The sequence below is a fragment of the Channa argus genome, chromosome 8, assembly GCF_033026475.1.
Source record: "Channa argus isolate prfri chromosome 8, Channa argus male v1.0, whole genome shotgun sequence".
In the NCBI taxonomy this organism is placed as follows: Eukaryota; Metazoa; Chordata; class Actinopteri; order Anabantiformes; family Channidae; genus Channa; species Channa argus.
The window spans coordinates 26,729,933-26,757,318 of NC_090204.1; the positions used below are offsets into that span (position 1 = coordinate 26,729,933).

General features: G+C 38.8%; 2 protein-coding genes across 22 annotated transcripts in view; both read left to right on the forward strand.

The window, feature by feature from the left end:
* Positions 1-461: 461 nt before the first annotated feature.
* Positions 462-16,398, forward strand: rad23ab (RAD23 homolog A, nucleotide excision repair protein b). 4 transcript variants are annotated; one of them, XM_067514262.1, is made up of 10 exons: positions 462-673; positions 3,133-3,265; positions 4,871-4,950; positions 5,405-5,868; positions 5,996-6,042; positions 6,564-6,691; positions 6,772-6,889; positions 7,844-8,028; positions 8,558-8,704; positions 12,841-16,398. In XM_067514262.1, exons 1-10 carry the CDS (start codon positions 605-607, stop codon positions 12,952-12,954), a joined length of 1,485 nt encoding a protein of 494 aa, XP_067370363.1. In that variant the 5' UTR covers positions 462-604; the 3' UTR covers positions 12,955-16,398. The 4 variants fall into 4 exon arrangements, with proteins under 4 accessions (XP_067370363.1, XP_067370364.1, XP_067370365.1 ...); XM_067514263.1 differs by having other exon boundaries at positions 7,847-8,028; XM_067514264.1 differs by having other exon boundaries at positions 464-673; positions 3,133-3,214.
* Positions 16,399-16,884: 486 nt separating this feature from the next.
* LOC137132126 (epidermal growth factor receptor substrate 15-like 1) overlaps positions 16,885-27,386 on the forward strand; it is a 50,998-nt gene continuing 40,496 nt past the window's right edge. For 15 of the 18 annotated variants that reach the window (XR_010915072.1, XM_067514247.1, XM_067514253.1 and 12 more), the window contains exons 1-9: positions 16,885-16,974; positions 17,722-17,763; positions 17,898-17,987; positions 21,242-21,289; positions 22,311-22,406; positions 22,636-22,704; positions 23,113-23,238; positions 24,428-24,487; positions 25,484-25,726. Coding sequence is in view for 17 of the 18 variants with exons in the window: in XM_067514247.1 (XP_067370348.1) it covers positions 16,948-16,974; positions 17,722-17,763; positions 17,898-17,987; positions 21,242-21,289; positions 22,311-22,406; positions 22,636-22,704; positions 23,113-23,238; positions 24,428-24,487; positions 25,484-25,726 (801 nt within the window). In the remaining variant the exon portion in view is untranslated. The remainder of the gene's footprint in view (positions 16,975-17,721; positions 17,764-17,897; positions 17,988-21,241; positions 21,290-22,310; positions 22,407-22,635; positions 22,705-23,112; positions 23,239-24,427; positions 24,488-25,483; positions 25,727-27,386) is intronic. The other 3 variants (XM_067514261.1, XM_067514254.1, XM_067514249.1) reach the window with 3 other exon arrangements.

Sequence of the window (27,386 nt, forward strand, 5' to 3'; positions counted from 1 at the left end):
ATATAAAATAATTTATAACTGGCTAAGTGGTATAGGGATACATTGGGATACAATGCAGCCACCAAGGGCAGCCTTGGTCCTGGTCCCAAGCCCGAACAAAAATGGAAGGGTTGTGGCAGGAAGGACATTCCGTGTAAAAACATGGCAAATCAATGTGTTCTGGGGTAGTGACCCCTGAAGGGACAAACTCAAAGCTGTTGATTTATAATCCAGACCGAAGGTTGGGGGGGCATTAAAAAAATGCTGTGATGCTACAAATCTCAAGCCTCAGCTTTAGATGCTTTGGTCTTTATGTATTTTTATGAATAATGAGTGCCTGCATCGGTCATCGCCTTATCTAAGTTGAAAGTTGAGGACGTAGCCATTTACGCGCGCTCTCGTATTGGGATATTTCTGACAGTATTTGAAAGCAGCAGCATGTGCCTCACCTCAGCAGTAGATGGCGTCCTTACCCAGCCTGCTCCGCGGCACCGAGACAGCTGAGTCACACATACATTGAGACCCAGAAAAATAGATATTGTGGGAAATACGGCGGGTACAGTCGGTTCTCCAGACTTTGGGATTTTTTTTTTTTACCCGAGCTGCTCTAAGAACACGTTGAAGGATGCTGACCATAACACTAAAGACTCTCCAACAACAGACGTTCAAAATAGAAATAGACCCAGAATTGACGGTGAGTAGAAGTTAACGGAGCTGAAGTAAACACGTTCAGGCCGGGAGAGCTGGTAATGTTGGCCATAGCTCCGAAGAACCTGAGCTAACGGTAATGTTTAGACATATACGCAGTAAAGCACGTCAAACCCTGTAAGAAATGTCAGCTTTCCTAATTCGAATAAGTAATATTACACCAGTGTGAAAAATATGAAAACAAACAAGTTAGCAATTTGGCAAGACCGAGTTGTGAGCGCCGTAGCTCGAAGTAACGCTAGCTCCTGCTCAGAGCGACACTGAACAAGTTTACCTTCAAAGTAAAAGCGTAGCTTTTTTCATTCAATTATGCGCATCACGCCGCACTCTGTAACCAACGTTAGGTTTTTCACGCTGAACAATGCCGTTTAAAATATTGCCTGTATGCCGTTGGCCATTTTGGTGTTGCTTTTTGTTTTTTCAGTAGGACCTTACACCATTTTGGGTTATATTGAAAATTAGGACCGGAAACGTTTGTGCTTTGGTTGAACTTGATAGTAATAGTGACTCGTGTCAGTGGATCCCCATGAATGACGAAGCAATATTTTCGCCATCCTATTTGTTAATGTAGTTGTAGAAATAATAGTTGGAAAATCTTTATAAGAGAAAGGAAACAAGCCTTTACTTAAATACTAAGCGATATTATTGTAGTAGTAGAATGACCAATGATATTTCCAGCGAAGTTTTATGACGGGAAATATCATGACCAGCAGTTATTATAGAATTAACATAAAGTTTGTTTTAATACATTCATTATATTAACTGCAACTTTTGCGTGACTCAAAACTGCTCATTAGACATTGATGTATCAATTGAACTTTAGCTTTTTGTTCTTTCTGCACTTTATGTCTTTGCTTTATTTAGACATGATGGCATTGTACTGACACTTAATCCAAAGTTAATTCTCAAAATATGTAACTACTACAGAAAACATGCACAAACAGTAAATACACTTCAAAAATGTGGTGAAGCATCATCCGCTACTGCTAGTTTGTCATTTGGGGTCCCCCAAGGCTCCATTTTGGGTCCTATCCTGTTTTCATTGTACATGCTACCATTGGGGTCCATCATTAGCAAACATAATCTCTCTATTCATTGCTATGCAGATGATGTTCAGTTATATCTACCACTGAAAGGCTCACGAATAGCTCACAATCACAAAACCCTGGCCAGGTGGTTCTTGATTGTGTGGCGGACATTAAAAACTGGCTGGGCAGCAACTTTATGTTTTTGAATGAGGGCAAAATAACAAGTTATTTTGTTTGGACTTAGTGACAAAGGAAACCCCTGTAACATTGATCTTGGTAGTCTATCTTCCAATGCTAACGCTGTGGTTAAAAACCTAGGTGTTCTTTTTGACAGTGAGCTGCGGCTCCATAAACAAACTTGCTCTGTGATCAAAAACATTTTCTTCTAACTGCGCTCTCTCACCAATGTGAAGCCTTTTCTGTCACGTAAGGACTTGGTAATCGCTATTCGTGCTTTTGTTTCCGAGGCTTGACTACTGCAGTGCACTGCATTTGGGTGTTAACCACTCAATTCTTCAGTGATTACAGTTGGTGCAGAATGCTGCGGCACACATGCTAACTATTACATCTAAGCGTGACCAGATAACCCCCATGTTGTATTCTCTTTATTTGCTTCCTATTCACTTAAGGATCCAATTTAAGATGCCATTACTCACTTTTAAAGTCCTTAATGGTCTGGCACCTTCTTATTTGGCTGATCTGGTGACTATGTGGGGTGGGCGACTGTGGCGCAGGAAGGTTGTCGACCAATCTCACAGTTGTTGGTTCAATCCCCGGCTCCTTCGGTCACATGTCGAAGTGTCCTTGAGCAAGACACTGAACCCCAACTTAGTTGCTCCCGGTGAGTGTTGGCCAGCTGCATAGCAGCTCCCCCATCGGTGTGTGAATGTGTGTGATTGTTAGTGTGAATGGGTGAATAAGAAGCAGTGCAGACCATTTACCATTTATTCATGTTGCAAATCGCAATCTCAGATTAACTCAACAGTTCTATCTACTTGTGCCCAGATCTAGGTCAAAGCATTGGGGGGACAGGGCCTTTGCTGTTATTTCCCCTAAGCTGTGGAACTCTGCCTCCTCGAGGCAAAGGAGGAGCTCAGAGGAGCTCAGATGTAACTCGTGTTACATCTGAGCTCCACACTTTTATATCCAAAATTAAAACTCACTTGTTCAAAGGGGCATTTGATACGTAATAAGTGATCTCAGTTTCATATTAAATTGGTGATTAGGACATATAAATGACATAGAAACAAAAACACTGAATTACAAACTGCCCGATGTGGATTAATAATGGTTTGATCCCAGCACACTTCCAGCGGTAACGGCTTTCAGGCCTTACACTGACTAATTTCCGATCAATGTGGAGTTTCATTATTAGTAACTCACTTGGCAATGTTGTTTTATTTCTTGATGTTTTTAGGTGAAAGCCCTGAAGGAGAAGATAGAGGAAGACAGAGGAAAAGATGCATTTCCTGTTGCAGGACAAAAACTCATCTATGCAGGTGGGGCAGAGACAGTAACATTGGAAAAACACGTTGAAATATTAAATCCAGGTATACAAAGGAACCTGGAAATGCTTTGTTTACTTCTTTGGCTGCTGTTTTTCCAATAATACAATGTGAAACCCCAAACATTGTTTCTATGAGCGCCTTACAAAATCAAGAAATATTTGTTAAAAATGCAGGAACAGCAGTTATAAGGCCACAAGTTATGTAGATTACCAACATGCTTTGGAAAAGGCTGTTGATTTAAACAGAGCAGATATTTTTTTTAATTCCTTTTGTAAATAGCCATATTGTAACAGTCAAAATACATTCCTAGGTGCCCACTTACAGAAGTGGAAGAAGTGGAAAACTGTTTTACAGTTTATTTTACTCTCCATTTGATTGGGTGCCCAGCCAAGATCTCTTCAATTGCAAAATGCAGAATGCTCAATGAGGTAAAAAAAAGAAACTCTAGAGTTTCAGCTAAAGAAGGATTCATTGGAGTTAGTTAACTTAATTGGTCAACCATATCCCAAGTATTCTCCACAAATGTTTTGTTGAAAGATAAACTGAAGGTAAAATTGTTTTGAAAGAACGCACGGCAACACATATGGCATAAAAATAGAATCGGCTCCCAACATGAAAACATCATCACAAATTTATTAAGGTATCCTACAGGATGTCATGGTTGGCTGTCTATAAGCTGAAGCTTAGACGAAGCTTAGAGCTGCAGTAGGACATGAGTCTAACCTTGGAGTAAATCTGCTACAGAATAGCTATGGAGACAAATAAATCTCACCACTGGAGTGGTCCAATCTAAGGGGCGGGCGGGGGTGCTTGCTTGAGGATGTCGCAGCCAAAGTGGTTCAACCAGTTATTAAAAAACTTCAAAATTATTTTTCAGTATCACTTATTATGTTTAATGGGTGTGTTTAATAGAGAAATTGTTTGTATACATTTGTGATTTTGCTGAAGTTGATTACATTTAATGACCAAGATACACCTAAAATAAGGAAATTGCAAATAGTGCAGTTAATTTTCTTCCGACTTAATGTTTCAAAAGAAAAATCTAAATGTAGAGAGGTGCTGTTGAAGCCATCTGTTATGGTGCTTTTCCTCTAGAATATTCCCAATACATTTATTTTTACAGAAAGTTCAGAAACCTTCCCTGGGGTAAAAGTCCTCATAGCAATTTTGATTTACATTTCCACAGCAGGGCCGGACCCCTGGACAATTAAGCAAATTAACTTGCTAATGTAATAAAAGTGTTATATTGGGAATTGTATGTAATTCACATGTTCTATTACTCTACTTTCTGATTTTTGTGGCAAATAAGCAAAACACAACAATCCATGTGTACAGTTGGTTTTCAAAACAATGGCTTTATAAAATGCTGCATTGTATTTTACCAGTTAGCAATGTTCAGTGCTGCAGACCCCACGCCTATGATTTATACTCTTCTTCAGAAAGTACCACCCAAAATCAGGGAGATTTTTGTTTGGGTAGAACTGTGGTCCTGTAACCTTGTAAGTTCGGAACCTGTTGTTGTAGATTTAAGCCACATCCAGCACACACACAGAAGGCGCTTTTCAATCCTTTTTTAAATTTTAGACGAGCATAATTTCAGAATTTTGTAGTAGTAGTTCTTAATTTACAACTTCTTGAATTTCACAGGCAAAATCCTAAATGATGACACCCTGCTGAAAGAGTACAAAATTGATGAAAAAAACTTTGTGGTGGTCATGGTTACTAAGGTCAGTGCTCCTTCCAGGTTTGTTTTTTTTACAGTATCTTCTCATCCTCATTTATAAGTTTTTCCTCACAACAGAAATACTGATGTTAATTCCACTCACTTTCCACTTACTGTGGTTGATGTTTAGCTTCAGTCACTGCTAACACATTACTGGCAGGCTTTACTGACAGATCAACAACACTTGCAGATTCATTGAGCCCATAGTCCAAGTAATTCCAACCCCTTTACAGTGTCCAGCAACCTTAATAAGTAAGAAGGCTGTTTTTTGTTCAGACATTTTTTAAATACCAGCTTTTATGTACAGTAGTTTTGATAGCACTGATACAGAAACATAACTTAAATGTTAAAGTTGAAGTCAACAGCCTGGTCTCATTCAGTGAAAAAACAATGCACGCTGCTAATTGTTTAGTTATTTTATTGATTCTGCTAATGATCGATACTCAAATATCTTTCAGCCTAAACCAGCTCCTCCTCCACAAGCAGCTCCTCCTCCGCAATCCGCTCCTCAGCCACCACCCCAACCTGCTGCAGCTTCAGCATCACCCTCAGTCACAGCTCCAGCCCCAGCCTCTGGCGCAGAGAAGGTGCCCTGCACACCGACACATACAGTGTCTGCACCCACACCTGCTCCACAGTCAGTGCCTCCTTCTGAACCCCTAGTCCCAATCCCAGAAAACACCACACCGGCTTCTGTTGAAGTATCAGCAGCTGTGGACTCCAGCACAGCCCCAGACTCAGCTCCAGCCTTGGCTTCAGCTGCTAATCAAGCATCTGCCCCAGCTTCAGCTTCAGAAGTTATCGAGACAGCCTCGGTCACTGCTGACAGTTCTGCCCCTGCTGCCCAACCAGAAGAGAAGCCAAGGGAAGAACCTGAGATTCAACCATTTGCTACTGCACCAATCCAATCCTCTGCTTCCAGGTTGGAGTAAACATAGTAACGTCATCTTTTGTTACTAAAAGGAATGAGCTACCATCATTCTTACTATCATTGTGTTTTAAATGTTGAGATGTTTACCAGTCTGTTTTCCTTTGTTCATCTCTCTCAGCCTAGTTGATGAACTTGGTCTCCTTGAAGAAGCAGCATCAATACTGGGTAACAAAGTATATCTGTCATTTATCTCATCTCTTTCATAGATGGAAAATATTTTTCTTCCTTTTTGTTTCACTCTTATAGTTCTGATTTGATAGTTTGCATCAATAATTACTCCCATTGTTTTTAATGAAATTTAATGTCAGTACAAGTAAATGTCCTGCATATTACTGCTGTTCAGATGATGTTAATAACCCGTCCATTTACATTCACTGTACAGAATAGGTATTGCTAGTGCTAATGCAGCATTGATTTAACGTTATAAATTCACAATTCAAGTAAAGAGATATGGGCTAAAAACACCCTAGGTAAATTATACAATATTTACATTCCCTAAAGATGAATGGCTGATGTCAAAAATCTAAAACAAACGTATTTCCAGCTCTAATAAAAAAGAAAATTAACTTTTTCCTGAGTTAAGTACTGCTCAGATTGTCTGTTCGTCATGGTTACTAAATTCCTGGAATATGTGCGGTACAAGTTTCACATTTGGTTCTGTCCTTATTGTGCTATTGTTTCCACAGTGACAGGTCCGGCCTATGAGAACCTGGTGTCAGAGATTATGTCCATGGGTTACGAGCGAGAGCAGGTAGTTGCTGCTCTCAGAGCCAGTTACAACAACCCTGACCGAGCAGTAGAGTACTTACTTATGGTGAGAATTCAAACAACTTTATTTCCTGTCCTGCATGCCACAGTATTCTAGAACATCCACTAAATCCTTATGTACTGCAGGGTATTCCAGCAGAGGCCAGTGATCTGCCACCTCAAGAGCCAGTCAGGCCTAGTGAGCCATCCAACCCCCCAAATCCAGCTACACAACAACCACAGCCTTCCCCAGCATCTTCCAACAGTAAATTCATGCATGTTCTACCAATAAATATGAGTGTATTTATACATACAGTACTTGTCTTTCTCTGGTTGCATGGACAGGTTGTGTTTCAAAACCAAAATTGTGAGAACCCTTCCACAATTGAAGGACATTTTGGGCAGTGCTCACAACTTTTAAGGACTGTGTGAAGGTTAAGATTTGGTTTTGCTCCAGGGACTAATAACTTAGAGTAGTGGTTGTTGCCACTAGTCTTACTTTAAGAACAAAGCACAAACATCAGCTGAAATCTGACAAAATAATCCTTTGCCCAGTTGTTTCAGATTTGGAATTTATTTCTGGTGACTCCTTGGGATTCTTAAGAGTCAAATTGGCATTATTCTCTATTAAAAACACCAGTAAGAGACTTAAATACGACTGAGCAAATGTAACTTCATGGGAATTGTATTGTCATCAACATGTTAATAAAAAAATAGATTGTTGTTTTTGTCACTTGATGATAACCACTTTGCTAAAATAGTCCTTTCCTAACTTCTCATGCTGTAATGTAGTTAGCAAAGGTATGGATCAGTTGGATGAGGAGGAAGGAGATAAAACACTGATAGAAGGGTTTTATGCTATCAATTTTATTCCAAAACATTACAATATGTGGTGTCTTTGGACAAACAATATTTAGCCATGTTAGATGGCCAGGACTTTTACCTTGTTAATTTTTCTTTAAGTTCTTTAGAAACAACCTGCTAAAAGAAGTAACACTTCTTTAGGAGTTCCTCTAGTTTCTCTTTAGGAACGTAACAAGTGGCTGTTCCCCTGAAAGAGGGTCTGCAGTTGGAGCCTTTCCCACTGTGGATGATGTTGCAAATGCAACATTTGATTTACTGAATTGTCCAGAAACCTCCACAGAAACATTTCAAGTCATCCCATTTATTTATTTTGTCTACACAATTGTGTTGTATTCTGATTCTGTTCCCTCCCCAGCAGGGCCAGTGTCTGGTAGTCAGCCTCCCTCTGCTAGTGGAGGTTCTGTCTCCACAGGAAACCCTCTGGAGTTCCTGAGGAACCAGCCTCAGTTCCATCAGATGAGACAGATTATCCAGCAGAATCCAGCGCTCCTACCAGCCCTGCTGCAGCAACTTGGCAGAGACAACCCACAGCTGCTGCAGGTACCAGACCAGCACACTCTCCAAACTACAGGCATTAAAGCTTGTTAGTTTTTTTTTAGTTTTCAAAATGTTATTTGAAAGATTAACTGGGCACTTGAACTAATGTTTTCCTTGGAACTAGTACACTTTCTTCTAAGTGTCTTGTTTTTTTCTCAAACATAGTTTAGAGGAATAAGACATTATAGTGAATTGATGAGCTTTTTAAATTTTAGCCTTTATTATAAAAGTAGTAGAAATTTGTACCTAGTGACAAATGTCATCATGAAAACATCAACGCTTAAAAGGGAACAGATATTATACAAACTAACCATAAATATTTTTTTCAAATACATAAAAACAAAGAAGAAGTTTAGTTGTTTACAGACATTTGAGCAAATACATCTGCCCTGATGATGGAGGTCAGTGGACATATCTTTGAGTGGTCATCAATAATCATAATCCCTTGTTTTGTGTCACCTTTAATACAGACTGGGAACCTCTGTGTTAGCTCTATGCTAGTTTTCATATTGATTGTATGCATTGCTTGCAGCAAATCACACAGCACCAGGAGCGTTTCGTGCAGATGCTGAATGAGCCACGAGGTGGAGATACAGGAGGGGAGGAAGCTGAAGGCCAGGCATCACCACACACCAACTACATCCAAGTCACCCCACAGGAGAAGGAGGCCATTGAGAGGGTCAGTTCATCAGTCCTACTGACAATACAGTGACTACAATACAGTACTGGACATATAGTATGTGTGTATTAAACTCCTTAATAATGAAAAACTCCTCAGATAACATCATCTGACGGATTTTTTCTGCTCAGTGTAAAGAAATACTTTAATACGGGAAAGTTTAATACCGAAACTAAAATGAGACAAAGTAATTAAAAATCTTAACTAAACGCATAACTAAATTCACTTTAAAGACTAAATAGAAATTATATAACAACAATGTCTAGAAGAGGTCAAACTGGGAGTTAAAGTAGAATCACAGTGGGATTCAGGGGAATTTAAAAGGTGACTTAAACTAATTTTACCCTTGCAGCTTATGGCTCTAGTTTCTTCTTCTTTTCCTTTCGGCTGTTCCCTTTCAGGAGTCGCCACAGCGAATCATGTGTCTCCATCTTACTCTGTCCTCAGCATCCTCTTCTCTCACACCAACTAACTTCATGTCCTCTCTCACTACATCCATAAATCTCGTCTTTGGTATTCCTCTAGACCTCCTGCCTGGCAGCTCCAACCTCAGCATCCTTCTACTGATATATTCACAATACCTTCTCTGAACATGTGCAAACCACCTCAATCTGGTCTCTCTGACTTTATCTCCAACACATCTAACATGAGCTGTCCCTCTGATGTCCTCATTCCTGATCCTGTCCATCCTCGTCACTCCCTAAGAGAACTTCAACATGTTGAGCTCTGCTACCTCCAACTCTGCCTCCTGTCTTTTCTTCAGTGCCACTGTCTCTAAGCCGAACAACATCTCTGGTCTCACCAACTTTCCTTTCATTCTCACCGATACTGACCCAGAGTACTTGAAGTCCTGCACCTTCTTCACTCTGCTCCCTGTAACCTCATTCCACCTGGGTCCCTCTCATTGACACACATGTATTCTGTCTTACTGCGGCTAAGCTTCATTCCTCTGTTTTCCAGAGCAGACCTCCACCTCTCTAGATTTTCCTCCACCTGCTCTCTGCTCTCACTACAAATCTCAATGTCATCTGCAAACATCATAGTCCAGGGAGATTCCTGTCTAACCTCATCTGTCAGTCTGTCCATCACCAGAGCAAACAAGAAGGGGCTCAGAGCCGATCCTTGATGCAGACCCACCTCCACCTTGAACTCCTCTGTCACACCTACAGCACCTCACCACTGTCTTACAGCTCTCATACATGTCCTGCATCACTCTAACATACTTCTCTGCCACTCCAGACGTCCTCATACAATACCACAGCTCCTCTCTGCACCCTGTCATACACTTTCTCTAAATCTAAAAAGACACAATGCAACTCCCTATGACCTTCTCTGTACTTCTCCATCAGCATCCTCAAAGCAAATACTGCATCTGTTGGACTCTTTCTAGGCATGAAACCATATTGCTGCTCACAAATGTTCACCTCTGCCCTTAGCCGAGCTTCAACTACTCTTTCCCACAACTTCATTGTGTGGCTCATCAATTTTATTCCTCTGTAGATGCCACAGCTCTGCACATCTCCCTTGTTCTTAAAAATTGGTACCAGTACACTTTTCCTCCAGTCCTCAGCATCCTCTCACTCTCCAAGTTCTTGTTAAACAAACTAGTCAGAGACTCTACTGCCACCTCTCCTAGACACTTCCATACCTCCACAGGTTTGTCATCAGGACCAACTGCCTTTCCACTCTTCATCATCTTCAACGTCCTCCTCACTTCACTCTTACTAATCTTTGCTACTTCCTGCTCCACACCAGTCACCTCTTCTACTCTTCGTTCCCTTTCATTTTCCTCATTCATCAACTCTTCAAAGTTCTCCCTTCATCTTCCCATCACACTCCTGGCACCTGTCAATACATTTCCATCCTTATCTTTATCTCTTTATCTCTTTGTCTGGCCAACCTGTACAAATCCACCTCTCCCTCTTTAGTGTCCAACCTAGCATACAAGTCCTCATATGGTCTTTGTTTGGCCTTTGCCACATCTACCTTCACCTTATGCTGTATCTCCCTGTTCTCCTGTCTACTCTCATCAGTCCTCTCAGTGTCCCACTTCTTCTTAGCTAACCTCTTTCTCTGTATACACTCCTGAACTTCCTTGTTCCACCACCAAGTCTCCTTGTCCGCTTTCCTCTTTCCAGATGACACACCGAGTACCCTCTTACCTGTCTTCCTGATCACGTTAGCTGTAGTGGTCCAGTCATCTGAAAGCACCTCCAAACCACCTAGAGCCTTTCTTAACTCCTCCCTGGAAACTACGCAACATTCTTCATTTTTCAACTTCCACCACTTCGTCCTCTGCTCTGCCTTTGTCCTCTTCATCTTCCTCACCACCAGCGTCATTTTATACACCACCATCCTGTGTTGTCTGGCTACACTCTCCCCTACCAACACTTTACAGTCACTAATCTCCTTTAAATTACAACATCAACACAAGATGTCGTCCACCTGACTGCTTTTACCTCTTCTATGTCACCCTTTGTTCCTGCCTCTTCTGGAAGAAAGTGTTCACCAGAGCCATTTCCATCCTCTTTACAAAGTCTACCATCCTCTGTCCTTCTGTGTTCCTGTCCTGAAGACCAAATCTTCCCATAACAGTCTCATCACCTCTGTTCCCTTCACCTACATGTCCATTGAAATCTGCACCAATCACCACTCTGTCACCTCTGGGGATGCTCTGCATCACTTCATCTAACTCACTCCAGAATTTCTCCTTCTCTTCTAACTCACATCCTACCTGTGGGGCATAACCACTAACAACACGCCTTCAATTTCCAGCTTCAGACTCATTGACCTGTCCCCTCTAGAACATTCCTCACAAACTCCTCTTTCACAAACTCCTACTCCATTTCTCTTCCTATCTGACCCATGGTAGAACAACTTGAACCCTGCTCCTAAGCTTCTAGCCTTGCTACCTTTCCACCTGGTCTCCTGGACACACAGTATGTCCACCTTCCTTCTCTGCATCATGTCGATCAACTCCGTAGCCTTCCCTGTCATAGTACCAACATTCAAAGTCCCTACTGTCAGTCCCACATTCTTAGCTTTCCTCTTCTCTCTCTGCCTACGAAGACACCTTCCTCATCTCCTTCTTCGTCTTCGACCAACAGTAGTCCAATTTCCACCAGTCCCCTGTAGGTCAACAGCACTGGTGGTGGTCGTTGTTAACCTGAGCGATCCGGTATGGAAGTCATTGACATGATTCGCATTTTTAATTTGGCATGTGTTTTACGTCGGATGGCCTTCCTGACACAGCCCTCTGCATTTATCCAGACTTGGGACTGGCACAAGAAGACACTGGCTTCTGCCCCCTTGTGGTTGCAAATTTGGGGAGTGTTATTATAGTTTGAACTTTTTTAAGTTAGTTACTCAGTTAGTTTGTTAGTTACTTTTAGTGCTTTATGGTTTGTTATTTGGGTATAAATTGAGTCATCATTAATTAGCTGAAATACACCTAATACAACTATGATGGTATAAGATTATATATAATCATGTCTATTTGGAGGACAAAAAGGCTTAGTAGCAGTCAGGAACTACACCAAATTTTGAGTAGCTTCAATTTTTACTCATTGTGTAATGCAATATCAATCAATACTGTTTCTGGTTAAAACTGAACTGAAATGCACAATGATACAGAGACACAGGTTTCAAACTTCTTCCTTATGAAAGTCCTAACAGCTGTGACAGAAGTAAACTGTCAGAACTTTTAATTTTCTACTACTACAACTAGTACTGTTTTAAGGAATATCTATTTTTTTCCTGTTAAAAGTCTTTTAATACACAATGTCACATTGTAGGGTATATTTATTTTAGATTTAATAATAGTGTGGAATAATACTCCTGCCTGTATGAATGTTATACATTATTCAAAGGTTACTCTAATTAATGTCATGGTATTGGTATTTATGATTCACTGTAACGCTAGTATTTCTTCTTTCTCTATCAACAAAAATACAGAAAAACATTGAATCATATATTATTTGAAAATAATCAACGGCTTTTGGCTTGTCCCTTCAGGGGTCTTCACTGCGGAGTTTTTCACATTAATTTGGCATGAGTTTTTACTAATCAGTAACTGTCTCATATACACCTGTACTGTGTGTGTGTGTGTGTTTGTAACATCATTGTGTGTATTCCAGTTAAAAGCACTGGGCTTCCCTGAAGGCTTGGTCATCCAAGCTTACTTTGCCTGTGAGAAGAATGAAAATCTAGCTGCTAACTTCCTGCTGCAGCAAACATGGGACGATGAATAACCAGATGTCACCTGAAACCTCGTGGTTCAACAGAGGGCCGCAAAGTGGATGACAGCGCTATACAAGGTCCACATGGGATGACCAGGACAAGAAGAGGACATTTCTTTTCACCCCCATGTGACTGTGGTCTGATGATGATGAAATGCTGTTCAAAGTTAGCTGTGCTGCCTACTCTCCATTCAGCTGTGAAGATCATCATAAGGCTCACACTGAGCCGTGCTTCACTGCTGCTACATCATTACTGCTGTTGCTTGTGCTGAGTAATTACACTGAGAGAAGTCCAATCAGGAATTATGCCAACAGTCTGCATCACCTTCTCTGGTCAACAGGCTCACAGGCTGCCTGCAGAACATGTTTTCAACTAAGTCTCTTGTACATATATACAGTATAAACACTACAAGACAGTATTTGTAGTGAATATTCTGTATAAAGTACAGAACCAAATAACGTGCAAACCTAACATGTCTGATTTGGCTGAAAATGTGATGCAAGCTGTTGACTTCACGGTTTGAGAGCTAGCATTGCTTTATATTAAAGTTGAGGTCTGATCATGATACTTCTACTTATTTTGTCTTTTCTTTCTATGTTTTCCTAAAATACAGTACTGTGCAAAAATCTTAAGCCACCATCAACTTTACTTATTTATTTCTTTGTCTCTTTTTTTAGGATATAATCAGAAAATACAGGAAATATGCCAAAAAAACAAAAACAAGGTGGCTTCCACAGGAAAAAGTCACTATTTAGTGTGACCTACCTTTGCACCTAGCACAACACCACTGGTAGAAATGCATCATCAAAACCACGACAGACCCTTAACCATGTTTCACAGAAGGATGCAAACGCTAATTTTTCCACCTGTTTAATTGTTTGCATATATCAATCTCTATGCCCAGTTCCGAATGAGTGGTTTATTGGCGGATACAGCTTCTTTGAATTGTCAAAACGTTCAACTTGGCATTCAAATAAAGCTGTCAGATGCTGAGCCAGGTCCTTGCTGGACTTCTGGCCTCTCAAGCAAAAAACTTGTCAGATTTTGTCTGTCTTCCATTCGTATTTGGCCAAAGAGAGTTCAAGACATTCTAAGTCACAGTGGAAGTTGCACTAAATACTTGTCACTCCAGCCTGTAGAAGTTTATTTTATTTGTACATTTGTTTTGTTTTACCGTTAACATAATTCCTATTTTTTGTAGTTGTATTCTAATAATGAGACTCTGAAATAGATATATAATACACATAGCCTTAATTTGAAATAAGTCTAATTGTGGCCTAAGAGTTTGGCACAATACTATATCTCTGAATAAGTTCAAGTAGCACAAAAGTTATCTTCAAGTGGTATTTTGAACTTTTATTAAACAAATAAATGTTCTTCCACAGAAAATCTAATCTTCAGTGCCACCTAAATTTCTGCTATTTGAGCCTTTGCTGCCCATTCCAGCCAGAAAAAGACAAATGACATGAAGTGAAAAGAATGACAAATAAAATTAAATATACTCCCAAATCAACATGTTAACTCAAAATTTGGTGGCTGTAGATCAGTTGGCGGAGCAGTTACCCACAAACCCCAGGGTCAGTGATTCAACTGTGTCCCTGAGCAAGACAGCATTCTCCAAGCTGTCCCTAGTGCCTGCTTCTTCCTTTTAAGTCACTTTGTTTAAAGCATCTGATTAATAATTGTATTAAAAATACAACTTAAGCCAAATTATTAGAATTTGTGACTAAAAAGTTTAGAATATTTGTCTATTAAATTCAACCTAATCTATATTTACTCTACTTACAGTCAATCAATCTTATACTCTTATCCTATGTGCATTATATGATATTTATTTAATTTTAACAATTTGGACTTGGCATTTTTTCCGTTTGAAAGGTTGCAATTTTGATTTTTATTATGTTGGCTCATAACTGGTATTATTTTTTTTGTACCATTCCCAGTTTTGTTGGGATGAAGGGGTGTTTAACTGCAATAGGCTTCCAAAACCCATAAACATTCATATGTAGGTCCAATCAGTCTATAAGTGACTGGTTGATTCCACAAGTAGAAAAATCCCATCACACAATTAGTTGCCCAGCCACATTATATTCTCATAACTTTTTATCAACTTATTATCAGTTATTCTGTGTAATGTGGTATTGTATCTTTTGGAAGAATTGGGGACTCGTAGATGCGCATTCAGCTTAAATTGTCATGGTCTTTCACTGTGGAGAGTTTGTTTTGTTATTTTGGAAATTAACAATTAATTGTAAAGTGCCACATAGCATGTGTTGTGAGCTAAATACTTGTCCTTTTGGAATGAAAGTTTGGGTTCTTTTCATTAGTTGTAATAATTGCGGTCCACTTTCTACTTTTAGACAATCTGTTTTGTTACAGTTCAGTTTGTCTCATATCACATCTTCTATGCATCTCAAGTTTGAGCCAGTGCTCCTTCATGCCTTATGGATTGTCAAGACTTGAGATTTGATTTTACAAGCGCTGGTCTAATTTACAATTTTGTATTTAGTTATTTCACAGATGACTGATGGGTGATCACCTTTAGACCTTTATTTATTAAAAAATGAATTAGGTATTCTTTCAAAAGTAAACTAAAGGGAATTTCGAATAAGTGCTAGAAGCCAAAACAAACCTATTTTTCAGCATTTAGCATGTGCTTTGCTGTTTGTTCTTTTCCTTAACTTTGATGTTTAAACTGGAAGTTTTGTATTACATTGTAGATGGACTGAACAAAGTTTGGTAAAACTGCACTTTACTGTGACAAATGCTGCTGTTTAGCTGTGAGGGGATGTTGGTTGCATGAGATTGTTACAGTATTTATAGCATGGCAGTTGGTTAAGATTGATGAAACCACCAGTGAGGTGTTAATCTGATCTCACTCTATTTGTGTTACTCATGCTGTCAATGTTTTGTTTTCTTTCTGAGTAAAAAAAAAAAAAAAAAAAAGACTTATAACCTTAAATAAACCTGTGGAGGTTTTGCTGAATAGTGGTGAAAAACATTTGTTTCAGCATTGTTTAAAATAAATTGCTTTTACAAGGTCAGTGAGACAAGCTGGTGTTGTATACCCTCAAAGATCAAAGTGCATAAATTACATTCTTTCACTGCTGAAGTTTCCAAATATCAGTGGTGGAAACGAACTGCTTTCATATACACCACAAGTACTGCATCGACATGCAGTTTTAAAGTACCTTTACTTTCCTTTAGGTTTTTACTCCACTACATTACTGCACTGCCAGCTTTAATAAGTATTTATGTTACTTACTTTAGGTTACAGAACCAATACGTATGACTGAATTTGATATTTGAAATGCAATTTACAATCTATAAAGCTGAGTGTAATCATTCAATTTAGCTCCATCTCGACCAGCTGCATTTTTAAAGTAATGAGCATAATAATACCAGGTATTAAACACTAAATAAATAAACAATTAATGTTTCCTCTTCTGTGTTAACGTGCACCTCCGAGGCATTTTCTTTAACATTTAATTGTATTTTTTGAAATTTGTACTTTGCTACTTTTATTAATGAGTAAAAGATCTCTTTCGAACACAACGTATACAAGTAGGGGTTGCAGAGTTTTCTCTGTGAACATGTGTTTTTTTCATTATCGCGATAATAAACAACTAATCTGTAGCCGTGGCTATGGATTAAGCAGTAGCTACAACTACAGGGATGTGTTTACCGTAGGTGGCTGTGGCTACTGGCTGCAATGTGATTCCAAGGTGGTACCTGACAGAAAGACGAACCCATTCAGGCTTGATGGTAAAAAAAAAATACGCCGAATTAAAGATCTTGTCCTGAAGATGGTTGAAACATTATTTAAAGACATTTCATATTTTGTAAACAATATTGGGAAAATAAAACGATCAGATCTTAAGAGAGGTTTGGTGAATAATACGATCCCGGAATCTGAGGCGTAGGGTTGTCCGCTGGGCGGCGTGTTGCCTAGGAGAGGAGAGGAGAGAAGAGGAGAGGGAGGGTGCGTTCCCGCAGCAGGGAAGATGGCAGCTCTCACATCTCTTACCCAGGTAAAGATAAAGCGATTCAGAACTTTAGAAGGCTAAGATAACTGGTAGCATGAGAAAGCGTGTCTCACAAATGATACCGTGTGCCAATTTGTCCTTGAACACACCATGCGCTCGCTTTAAAATGCAGCTAGAAATAAGGCTGTCAGCTGCTCGAATAAGGCCTAATGCAGTTACCGTTAGGTAGCGGGTTTGTTAGCCTCAGCTGATGCTACCAAACCGTGTGGCTATTTTTCCACGAGTAAATATCCAAATTATAATGCATATGAAGGTAATAAGGGCAATGGGCGTATTATACAAACTCTGTGATGCCATGCATTTAATGTGACAAAGCATCAGAAACTATATATTTCAGTCCTTAAGCTAGCGACGCTTTGCTAGCTTAGCATTGATGGCAAGTTAGTGGGAATGAGAATGATCGCCAGAGGCTGGAAAGCAGGCTATTCCATAATTAGGCTAACAGGGGCTAAGCTTTGATTATCAGTGCAGTCATGAGTTGACTATGTAGTTTTAGCGTAACGTTTTCGGGCAGAACAGCCGCCGCGATTCTTGCTGTGGTTCCGCTAAAACCAATGCATTTGGTTTGTTATGCTCCGGCCATTGATTGTGATCAAACAGAGCCAGAGGACAGTAATTCGCAGTTTACATGTCATCAGCACAGTTTACACATCAGTCTTGTAGAGAGAAGAACATGAGGTCGATATATATAAATAGTATAAAAACAGTAATAACACTGTTTCTCTGCCACAGTTGTCAAGTGGGAACCCAGTATATGAGAGCTTTTACAGACAGGTAAGAGAATGAACAAAACCGGGACCCTAATTTATGTAAGCCATTTATGAAAGAGCTCACATCTTAGAGAGAGTTAGAAAATGAAGCTATAAGCCTCAGGGTTCTCAGACTGTGACGTGTGTTCTTGCTCTAAGGTGGATCCTGGGAGCACAGGAAGAGTCGGACCAACAGAGGCAGCCTTGTTCTTAAAAAAGTCTGGACTCCCTGACATCACACTGGGAAAAGTAAGTAGGAACCAAAGATGCAGAGATTTGTTTTATTATAATCTCAGGGGATTTTGACTTTTCTTAGTTTATCAGTGGACTTAAGTTCCTCCTCTGGTTTGTTGTTGTCTGCTGCCAATAATGTTAAAATCTCTCCCCAGAGTAAACTCTGCAAGGCTGTAAAGATTTAAAGCCAGTTCTCATCACACTGTTATAAATGGAATATGTAGAAGGGCTGTCTGTGTATTTTACAGACCATGCATGTAAATAACTATTAATATTTGAGATATTAAGTGGGTTTTTATTCGAAGCATCCAGACTATGTTGTGTTTATAGCTTGTTTTACTTAAGTGAAAAAAAAAACATTATCGCAGCCTTAATGCAGATATAGTGAGAGAGGACATGAAGTTAGTTAGTTAGAGAGTTAGAGAATTCAGAGGACAGGGTGAAATGGAGGCAGATGACTCGCTGAAAGGGAAGAGCCGAAATGAAAAGAAGATGATTGCTGCCCTAATCTGTTTCACAACCTCTGAGTTTGTACTATATATAACTTGTAGTTAAAGACTCAGGGTTTTCCTAATTTATGCCATCCAGACCATATAAAGTAGTATATAATATTTATTTTGAAAATGTTCTTTTACTTTTAGAGGATAATTTATTTCAGTCTGGAGTGTTTCCCATAAATGTGCTGTGGTTTGCACACAGGTATTGATGCAGAGATTTGGGATATTGGGAAGCTTTTCTCTCCATTATTGTATGGTTTTCTCAAGAGATAAGTTTGGGAATGAAAAAAACATTTGCCAAAGATGCCAAGCCATAGATGAGCATAGCATTATTTGGGGAAGAACAGAACAAACTAAGAGGCATAGAAAGAACAAGTGAACACCTGTAGACTTGAGACACAACAAACAACTTTTTACAGTTTATAACTTTTAGTTACCTGTCTTCCTCGAGGTTAGTTGGACTCTTTATTCTGACTTGGCTGTTCAGTTTTAAAATGGGCTGATTTGACAATCTTACATATTTTCAGTTGCTTAAGTCAGCTGTCGTATTCTTTTAACGTATTCAGGCATTCATGTTGCACATACACTATATTGCCAAAAGTATTCGCTCAGCCATCCAAATAAATGAATTCAGGTGCACAAAGCAAGGTCCATAAAGACATGGATGAGTGAGTTTGGTGTGGAAGAACTTGACTGGCCTGCACAGAGTCCTGACCTCAACCCGATAGAACACCTGTGTATTATGTATTTCATAAACACACTCCTAAACCTCGTTGAAAACCTTCCCAGAAGAGTTGAAGCTGTTATAGCTGCAAAGGGCCGACGTCATATTAAACTCTATGGATTAAGAATGAGACGTCACCAAAGTTCATATGGGTCTAAAGGCAGGTGAGCGAATGCTTTTGGCAATATAGTGTAGCTGTGTTCACTTAAAGTGGTTATAGTTGGCTGTTTAGCACTGAAATTCTCAGGTTACTTTACTGTTGGTTTCAGATGCTGTTAGACAGTTCTCCAAACAGTGTATGAGGGTCTTGAATCTTTGATTATTGTTTTGTTGTTGCCCTTCAGCATTTACTGAGTTTCTCTAATGGCACTGTTCCACAATTATTGTGTTTTTAGTTACTTTTTGGTGGAGTGATGTTTTCAGTAATGTTGCGTTTAGGCTTGTATCCAGAGATTTCTGGCAGGTAGAAGCAGCTTGCCCCTCTCTTCTTCGGTGAGTTTGTTGTGTTACTGTTGATGTGCAGGTTCACTCACTTTGCCCTTATTTGTGAAAACTACAATAATCCCGTGTGTGTTTCAGTTGTACATCTTCAGAGTTGTTTCATTTGCTGTTTACAGAACTACAATGTTGCTGTCGCATTGCCCTTGTTGTCAAAAGACAGTTTTAAAGATGAATCACTTTATTTGTGAACCATGTACAACGTTATTTGACAGGGTGTTGCAACACAATGAAAAATAGAATTGAAGAATAAAGATAAATAATAATTAGTAATGTGAAATAGGACATAAAAATGTCAGTATAACTTGAAGGCTTATTGCCTATGCTACATTACCTGGACCATTTAGTTCATAGTTTGGTTGTACTGCCCCAGTTGCTGGTTACGTGAGTGTGGGAGAAATGGTGGGGGTGTTGGAGCTAGTGAAGAGTGATGGGGGGTCAAAAAAAAGTTCAGGTGCCTAGTGATCCTGGTCCTGATGGAACAGCCATACGATGTTCTTGGCTCTTGCATTGTGTAGTTGTTTCATAAACACTTCCTCCTTCTTGCTGTGCATTTAAGTCCACACTTTGTTTGGGGTAGTTCCCGGGATGTTTGAGATGAGAATGTGCTTGATGATGCAAAGTTGTAGCAATTTCCTCAACTGATAGTTGGTAACATTGACAATCAATTGGTTAAAGAGTAAAAATGTATATAATACGATACTCTTCAATAAAATCCTCTTTAATAAAATGACTGCACAACTTGCAGGCTCTGTTGAAGAAATCATAAAAAACATGCTGCAGGGCAGTAAATACTGTAAAAATACACATGGGTGTCCAACCTCTCCCCACAACAGCCTAGTTTAATGTAAGAAAATGTAATTACTCACATTCTGCCTTAACAACATTATGGGACTGACCTGTGTGTTGTTCGCTGTAGCTAATGTCCAGTTGCTGGAAACATCTGCCCAGCTGGGATAGATGCCATTGGTAAAATCTACACTTATACCAAATGTTAGAACTGGAGATTTAGTGCTGCTCTTTACTTTCTGACACTTAGCTTCTGCCCGGCATTAACAAGCACCTGCTTCTCTTGAAATTTAGAATTAGAATGATTCTCGGACAGCTTAAGCTTAACTTTCTGCTGCAATTTTCCTCTAAACATTTCTCACAGGGAGCACAGAAAGCCATACTGAGGTGTGTTTGTTCAACAATCTATGCAGCCACAGTTGAGCAAACCCTTTAAATACACATACACCCAAGTGGTGCAATCAGGTACTACACCAGTCAATGTTGTGGCTGATCAGTATAGCAGTCACCACATACAGTACATAATGGTCCCCACACTCAGCTTCTATAATCGGATTTCTTTCCATACTTTCAACCTTGTGTTGAAAGGCAAAATATCTGGATTGCAGCTGGTTGCACTACAGGTCATAGGTCAATATACATCACTCCTTCTATGAACAACCTTGAATACATGTTGCTGTATCCATACATTTATCATTTCACTCATCACAGCTGTGTTTTTTTCTTTTCTTTTTTCTTTTTTTTTTTTTTGGGTCTTGCAGATTTGGGATTTGGCCGATCCTGATGGTAAAGGCTATCTGGACAAACAGGTGGGGAACACATTTCTTATCCCCTGTCATTTATGATATGTTAAATATATCTTTATGCAATTACATTTTTTTGACTTTACTCGCTAGAAAAAAATACTTAATGACAAATATCAAAATGATTTTGTGATGATTTATCTAATAATAACGTATCCAGTTTCAATTAAAACCACAGTAATTTGTGAAGGCAAACATAAAGAATCATTTTTTATAAAAGCACAGAATATATTGTTGTAATATATATTTTTTCACTCCTGAATATTATAATATTGTATTATGCATGCTAAGATTGGTGTGTTTTTGAGTTGCTACGTTCAATTCAGCTTTATTTATACAGTGCCATCTCACAAAAAAGTCAGTACATCAGTGCAGACAGTAAGAGACTTGAAGTAGGGCTGCGTGATATTTGTAAAAACCTACATTACGAAAATGTTTCTTTCTGTATATTGAGTCATAAAAAAAACTGTATTTTTCAATAGGTGCCTTGAATAAAGCACAGGTCTTGAAGGTCTCACTAAAGAAGTAGGATGATGGAGAGCTGGTTGGTGACTGGAGAGTGTAGGGACACATGTTCAGCAAACAAAGTATTTGCTGTTCACATTCACTGTGTGTTAACAACCCTCAAGCTCACTTACTTTAGATGCAAATGTATCTGAGAAAGATTTGCACGTTACAAAAAAAGAGTACTTTTGTAGTGCGTCCATGTGCAGCGCTGGTTAATCAACTGCGTTCGGTGCAACAAACAATTAAGCAGGTGAACGCTCTAGCGACTGCTGTTCTGAAGTGATTTTGGAGGGAGAAGTAAAGTATTTTTTAGTCATTGTTTGTTAACCTCACCATGAAAGAACTGTGGACAAAGTAACTTCTTGTGGTCAACGTTCTTTTTTACAAAATTACATGTAGCATAATTCATTTACCTCATTTTATGTTGCGCATTGCACGATGTGAATATCGTGCATGCAGACATCACAATTTATTGTGTAGCCTTACACTGAAAAGCACTGTTGTGTGCTTTAACTCACAGGGATTTTACGTGGCTCTGCGCCTGGTGGCCTGTGCTCAGAGTGGTCAGGAAGTCAGTCTTTCCAGCCTCAACTTCACAGTACCTCCCCCAAAGTTTGTGAGTATGGAACTGAAGAAAATGACATTTTTATTAAATTAATATGAAACCTACAGATGATTTGACACTGCATTAGATTCATTGTCCTCATCAGCAATTATGTATATGTATACAATATTTATCTCATTTTCATATTATGCAGTGCAACCTGTTTAACCTGGTATGAAAGAATAGTGTTGCTTCTAATGTTACATTTCTATGATGCCCATCTTTGTATGTATGATTTTAGAAGGACACCAGCAGTCCTTCTCTAAGCAGCTCCTCTTCTGGCTCTGCTGAATTACACTGGGCTGTCAGGGTGTGTTCACACACAAACACACACACACACACACTAGAGTGAAAAAAAACATCAAAGCATGCCACATTCTCAGAGAGATAAAAAGGAGTCAAATTCTTTGTCCCATTTATTGTCTGTTTCTTTGTGACACTCCAAAACTTTACCCCATATACTATATATATATATACCAGTTATAAATGTTCACCATTTCAGTATAAACATTGAGTTATATAAGGGCAAAGGACAGCTGATCCGCCAATCACAGGGTCAGCGGTGTAATCCCAGGCTATTCGAGTCCATATTGTGGCTCTTTTATTGCATTTTAATAAGCCATTCTGTTATTGAGTAAACATAAGGCAAACAACAGTCAGGTTAGATCATTAAACATAGACAGATCAAGCTTTTTAACCAGTGTGTTTTCTTCTGCAGCCTGAGGAGAAGAGTAAATTTGATGGGATTTTTGAAAGTTTAGCTCCAGTCAATGGTCTGCTCTCAGGAGACAAGGTCAAACCTGTCCTTATTAACTCCAAGCTACCTCTGGATGTCCTTGGGAAGGTACTCACTTCACTCCTGGTTTCTTATCTTAGCTCTTAAACTGGGTTTAAGACTGGGCTTTCTGTTTCCATGTTTGAAGAATGTACTAGTCAAACCATGACTAATTACTAACTGTTGTGCTTGTCCACAACCATTAAATAACCTTTTCTAACCTCTTGAAATACTTATTACAGTAAGACACCAAATTAAATTAAGGGTTGTGGAGATACAGCCTAACAAAAATCAGCCCTCAGTGGCCACATAGGATAACTATACTCTTTAATGACTAAACAACTAAAAATGTTGCCCATTTCCACTATTCACTCTCCATTTATCTTTCAGATTCTAATCCTTCAGAAAAGTACTAAAATGAGTAATGCAAGTAGTTACTTTTGATATAAGTAAAGTATGAAATTAATTTTAAACAGACTAAGTAATAAATAACATAAAAGATTTTTTTAAATAATGAACCCACAACTGGTCTACAGTCTGATGCCCATATGACATCACTAAAACAGGGTTTTTGCTGCTATATTTATTCCTCATTTCCATTTAAGTGCACCTCTAATGGAATTAATAAGGGACAACATCCACAGACTGTGTTTTGTGTCAGTAATTTTTACGTGAATTTACAACATTATGAATCGATTGGGTGTCGTCCAGAGTTACATTGTTTTAGTACAAAATCCCTACTTGAGTTTCCCTGGAAACAGTTTCTCTTCCATGCAGTGGAAAGATAATATCATAATTTGGTTTAAATTTCAAAAAATGCATAAAGTTTTCAATAAGACATAGTTAAAGATATCCTTTACATTTGTCTAATGTAGTAGAGCATTGAAGCCTTTCTTACATTCAGATAATCTTTGGAATGTAAGTTTTTGTAAGGTCACTTACACTGACTGATTAGGAAAGGGATCTTTTAAAGGGCAGAATAAGGAGCAGGAAAAATAAAGCAGGCAAAACATGAATACCTGAATAGTGTTTTAAGATTGAACCCAGCCTTTATTGTTATTGTAGTTGCTGGAGCTGCTGCAGATGTGTATTATCTAATCACTTGTCATACAACATGATTTATTTATTTATGTTCTTCAAAAATGGATTTATAGTAATAAAATAGAAAGTGTTAGTTGTAGATAAAGCGATGATAAATGTTTTAGTTGTTCATTGAATGCCCTCACTCATCCTTACCATGCTTTTTTTCTGCCATTAGGTTTGGGACCTGAGTGACATAGACAAAGATGGCCATCTAGACAAAGATGAGTTTGCAGTGGTGAGCACTCTTTGCCTTTTCAAAGATTGTTCTGTCTTGGAAGTCGGGAGGGATGCATGTAACTAATGAGGAGTAGCTTGTAGGGTAGGGGTGTGTATCTCTCCCTTTGGAAAAGATTAGACATTCATGTTAAAGCATGGTCTAGGATTTGATGCAAACACAATGTGGCTACATTTGCGACACACGGTAAGATATAATTCAGTACAATGGAGCATATATCAGAAAAATTTAAATTGCTTTTATTCAGACTACACATCATTTTAAAGTATTCATATTTTGCAGTAGTGAAAGTATTTATATTTGGCCAAGTCCTACACTTAAGTTCAGTTTTTCAGTTGTAATATTTCCATTTAAATACGGTTTGGAGGGAAATATTACTCTCCTTAATCCCCCACATGCTCTTGAATCCCCTACATTTTTTGACAGCTTTAGTTACTTTTCAGGTGCAGAATCTTAATACAAATCATACATCGGCTAATAAATGATGACTTATCATTTTTTTTGCATTTATTAGGATTAATGGCCTATCAGTATATAATATATTTTAAATCAACTTCACCTTTACAGCTGCAGTAAACAGTTATGTGTACACACCCAGTAATATAATATACAAGGGTTCGATCCCCGACTCATGTTGAAGTGTCCTTGAGCAAGACACCCAACTTAATTGCTCCCGTTGAGTGTTGGCCAGCTGCATAGCATCTCCTCCATCGGTGAACGTGAGCGTGAATGAGAAGCAATGTAAAGCGCTTTTAGTGTCAATAGGTAGAAAAGTGCTATATAAATGTAGACTGTTTACCATTGCATCATAAATACTGCATTTTAAACACCGAATCTGTGGTTTTCATGTATGTACAATTTTCCTTTCTGTATCGAGTAATCTTTACACCCCAACTGTAGTGACAAAGATTAGGACCTCCATTTTATCCTGGTTTAACTGTAAGAAGTTGGAATTCATATTCAGTATCAGCCACAAGTAACCCTGTGCTCTTTTAGGCCATGCACCTGGTGTACCGGGCTTTGGAGAAGGAACCTGTTCCTGCACTTCTGCCTTCTGCGCTCATCCCCCCATCTAAGAGGAAGAAGAGTCTAGGTTCAGTGGCCAGCTCTGTGCCTGTACTCCCTGCAAGCCCTCCACCCCCCAAAGACTCACTGCGCTCCACACCATCCCATGGCAGTATGAACTCACTCAACAGCACCGGCAGCCTGTCACCAAAACACACACTCAAGTCTGGACAGGTAATACTCAAAACATAGGAATACCAATAGAGAAAACTTACTAAATTAAGAATATTTGATAATGAGTTAGTATCTGGTGTGGAGGAAAGAATTTTTAACAGTTGTTTTTTGTTTTTTGTTTTTTTTTAAATCAAATCAAAGTTTATTAATAGCACTTTCCAACAACCAAAATGTTTATCAAAGTGCTTTATTGTAAAAAAACATAAGACATTTAAAATGTATAAGAGAGATGTAATTAAACAATAATCTGTAGAACCAAAGATAAATGATTGAAGTACTAAAAGGAAATATACAAATCTAACAACCAACTGAGCTACTCAGTCTAAATACAAAACATACCATTAAAACACTGTAAGACAGAAAAGAAAAACAATGAATAAGAAAAAAAACCTAAATAGAGAAAGAAAGAAATATATATGTTGTCTCACTGATCCACTAAATGAAATGCCTTAAAAGGTGTGTTTTGACTTCTGATTTAAAAGACATTAAAACCGGGGCCAGAAGTAGTTGTAGTGGAAGATTGTTTTCCGGAGAGTAGGTGCTACTACAAAGAATGCATGGTCTCCCCATCTCTTGTAAGTTTAAATCTTAAAATTGCTCCTGAGTTTGACTGGTAGCCAATGGAGGGAAGATAAAACTAGGGTAATATGTTCATGCCTTGGAGTATTTGTTAGAACATGTGCTGCAGCCTTCTGTACCAGCTGCAGATGCTTTAAAAATGATTTGGAAAGTCCAATCGTGAGCTGATAAAACTCCCATCTGCTCAAAAATGGAGCTGGACTTGACAACAGCACTGATGTAAATGTCTTAGATTGCTGTCCAGGATGACCCCAAGAATCCTCACAGATTGCTTCTTTAGTGGGGAAATTGAGGTCAGATGGGTAGAAATGTTTTTATCAAATAAAATATATTTAGTTTGTGTTTCATTTAGAAAAAGGAAGTTTTGTGCCATCCGTGATTTAATTTTGTTCAAACAGTGCAGAAGAGATTGTAATGGGACATTTTTAGTGCCAAGTAGGAGATAGATTTGAATGGCGTCTACATAATAGTGGAAGGAAAGGCTCCACTTTTCCAGAATAGAGCCCAATGTAAGAAGATATAGTGAGAATAGCACTGGACTTAAAACAGATCTCTATGGCACGCAATATTTCAATGGGGAGTCAGATGATGAGCTATATCCTATTGGGACTGAAATAGACCTGCTGGTCAGGTAAAGATTAAGGCATATGAGCAAATTCCACTGGAATCCCACCATATGAGCAAGGCAGGAGATCATAATGTTATGATCTACAATATCAAATGCTTCAGTGAGGTCCAGCATTACTAAAAGAACTGAGTTATTTTTAAAGACTAGATATGTCAATCAAGTTTGTCATTTTGCTTTTTTATTACACATTTGAACTGACTCAGAGTCTAATCTGATGCTTTTATTCACTTCTGTCATGTATCTGTCACGTGTTTGACACGTTGGAATTACAACTTTACCCTACTAAATCGGGTAGACCTAGTTCTTGGTCTTCTTGACCCACATACCTAAAAGTTCAATCAAATTAAGTTTTTAAACTTTGCAAATGTGAACTGAGGAAAATGAAAACTACATAAGGAACATTAACTGGAATGAAGGATCTCCCGCCTTGATGCAAACAGCTGTAGAGAAGAT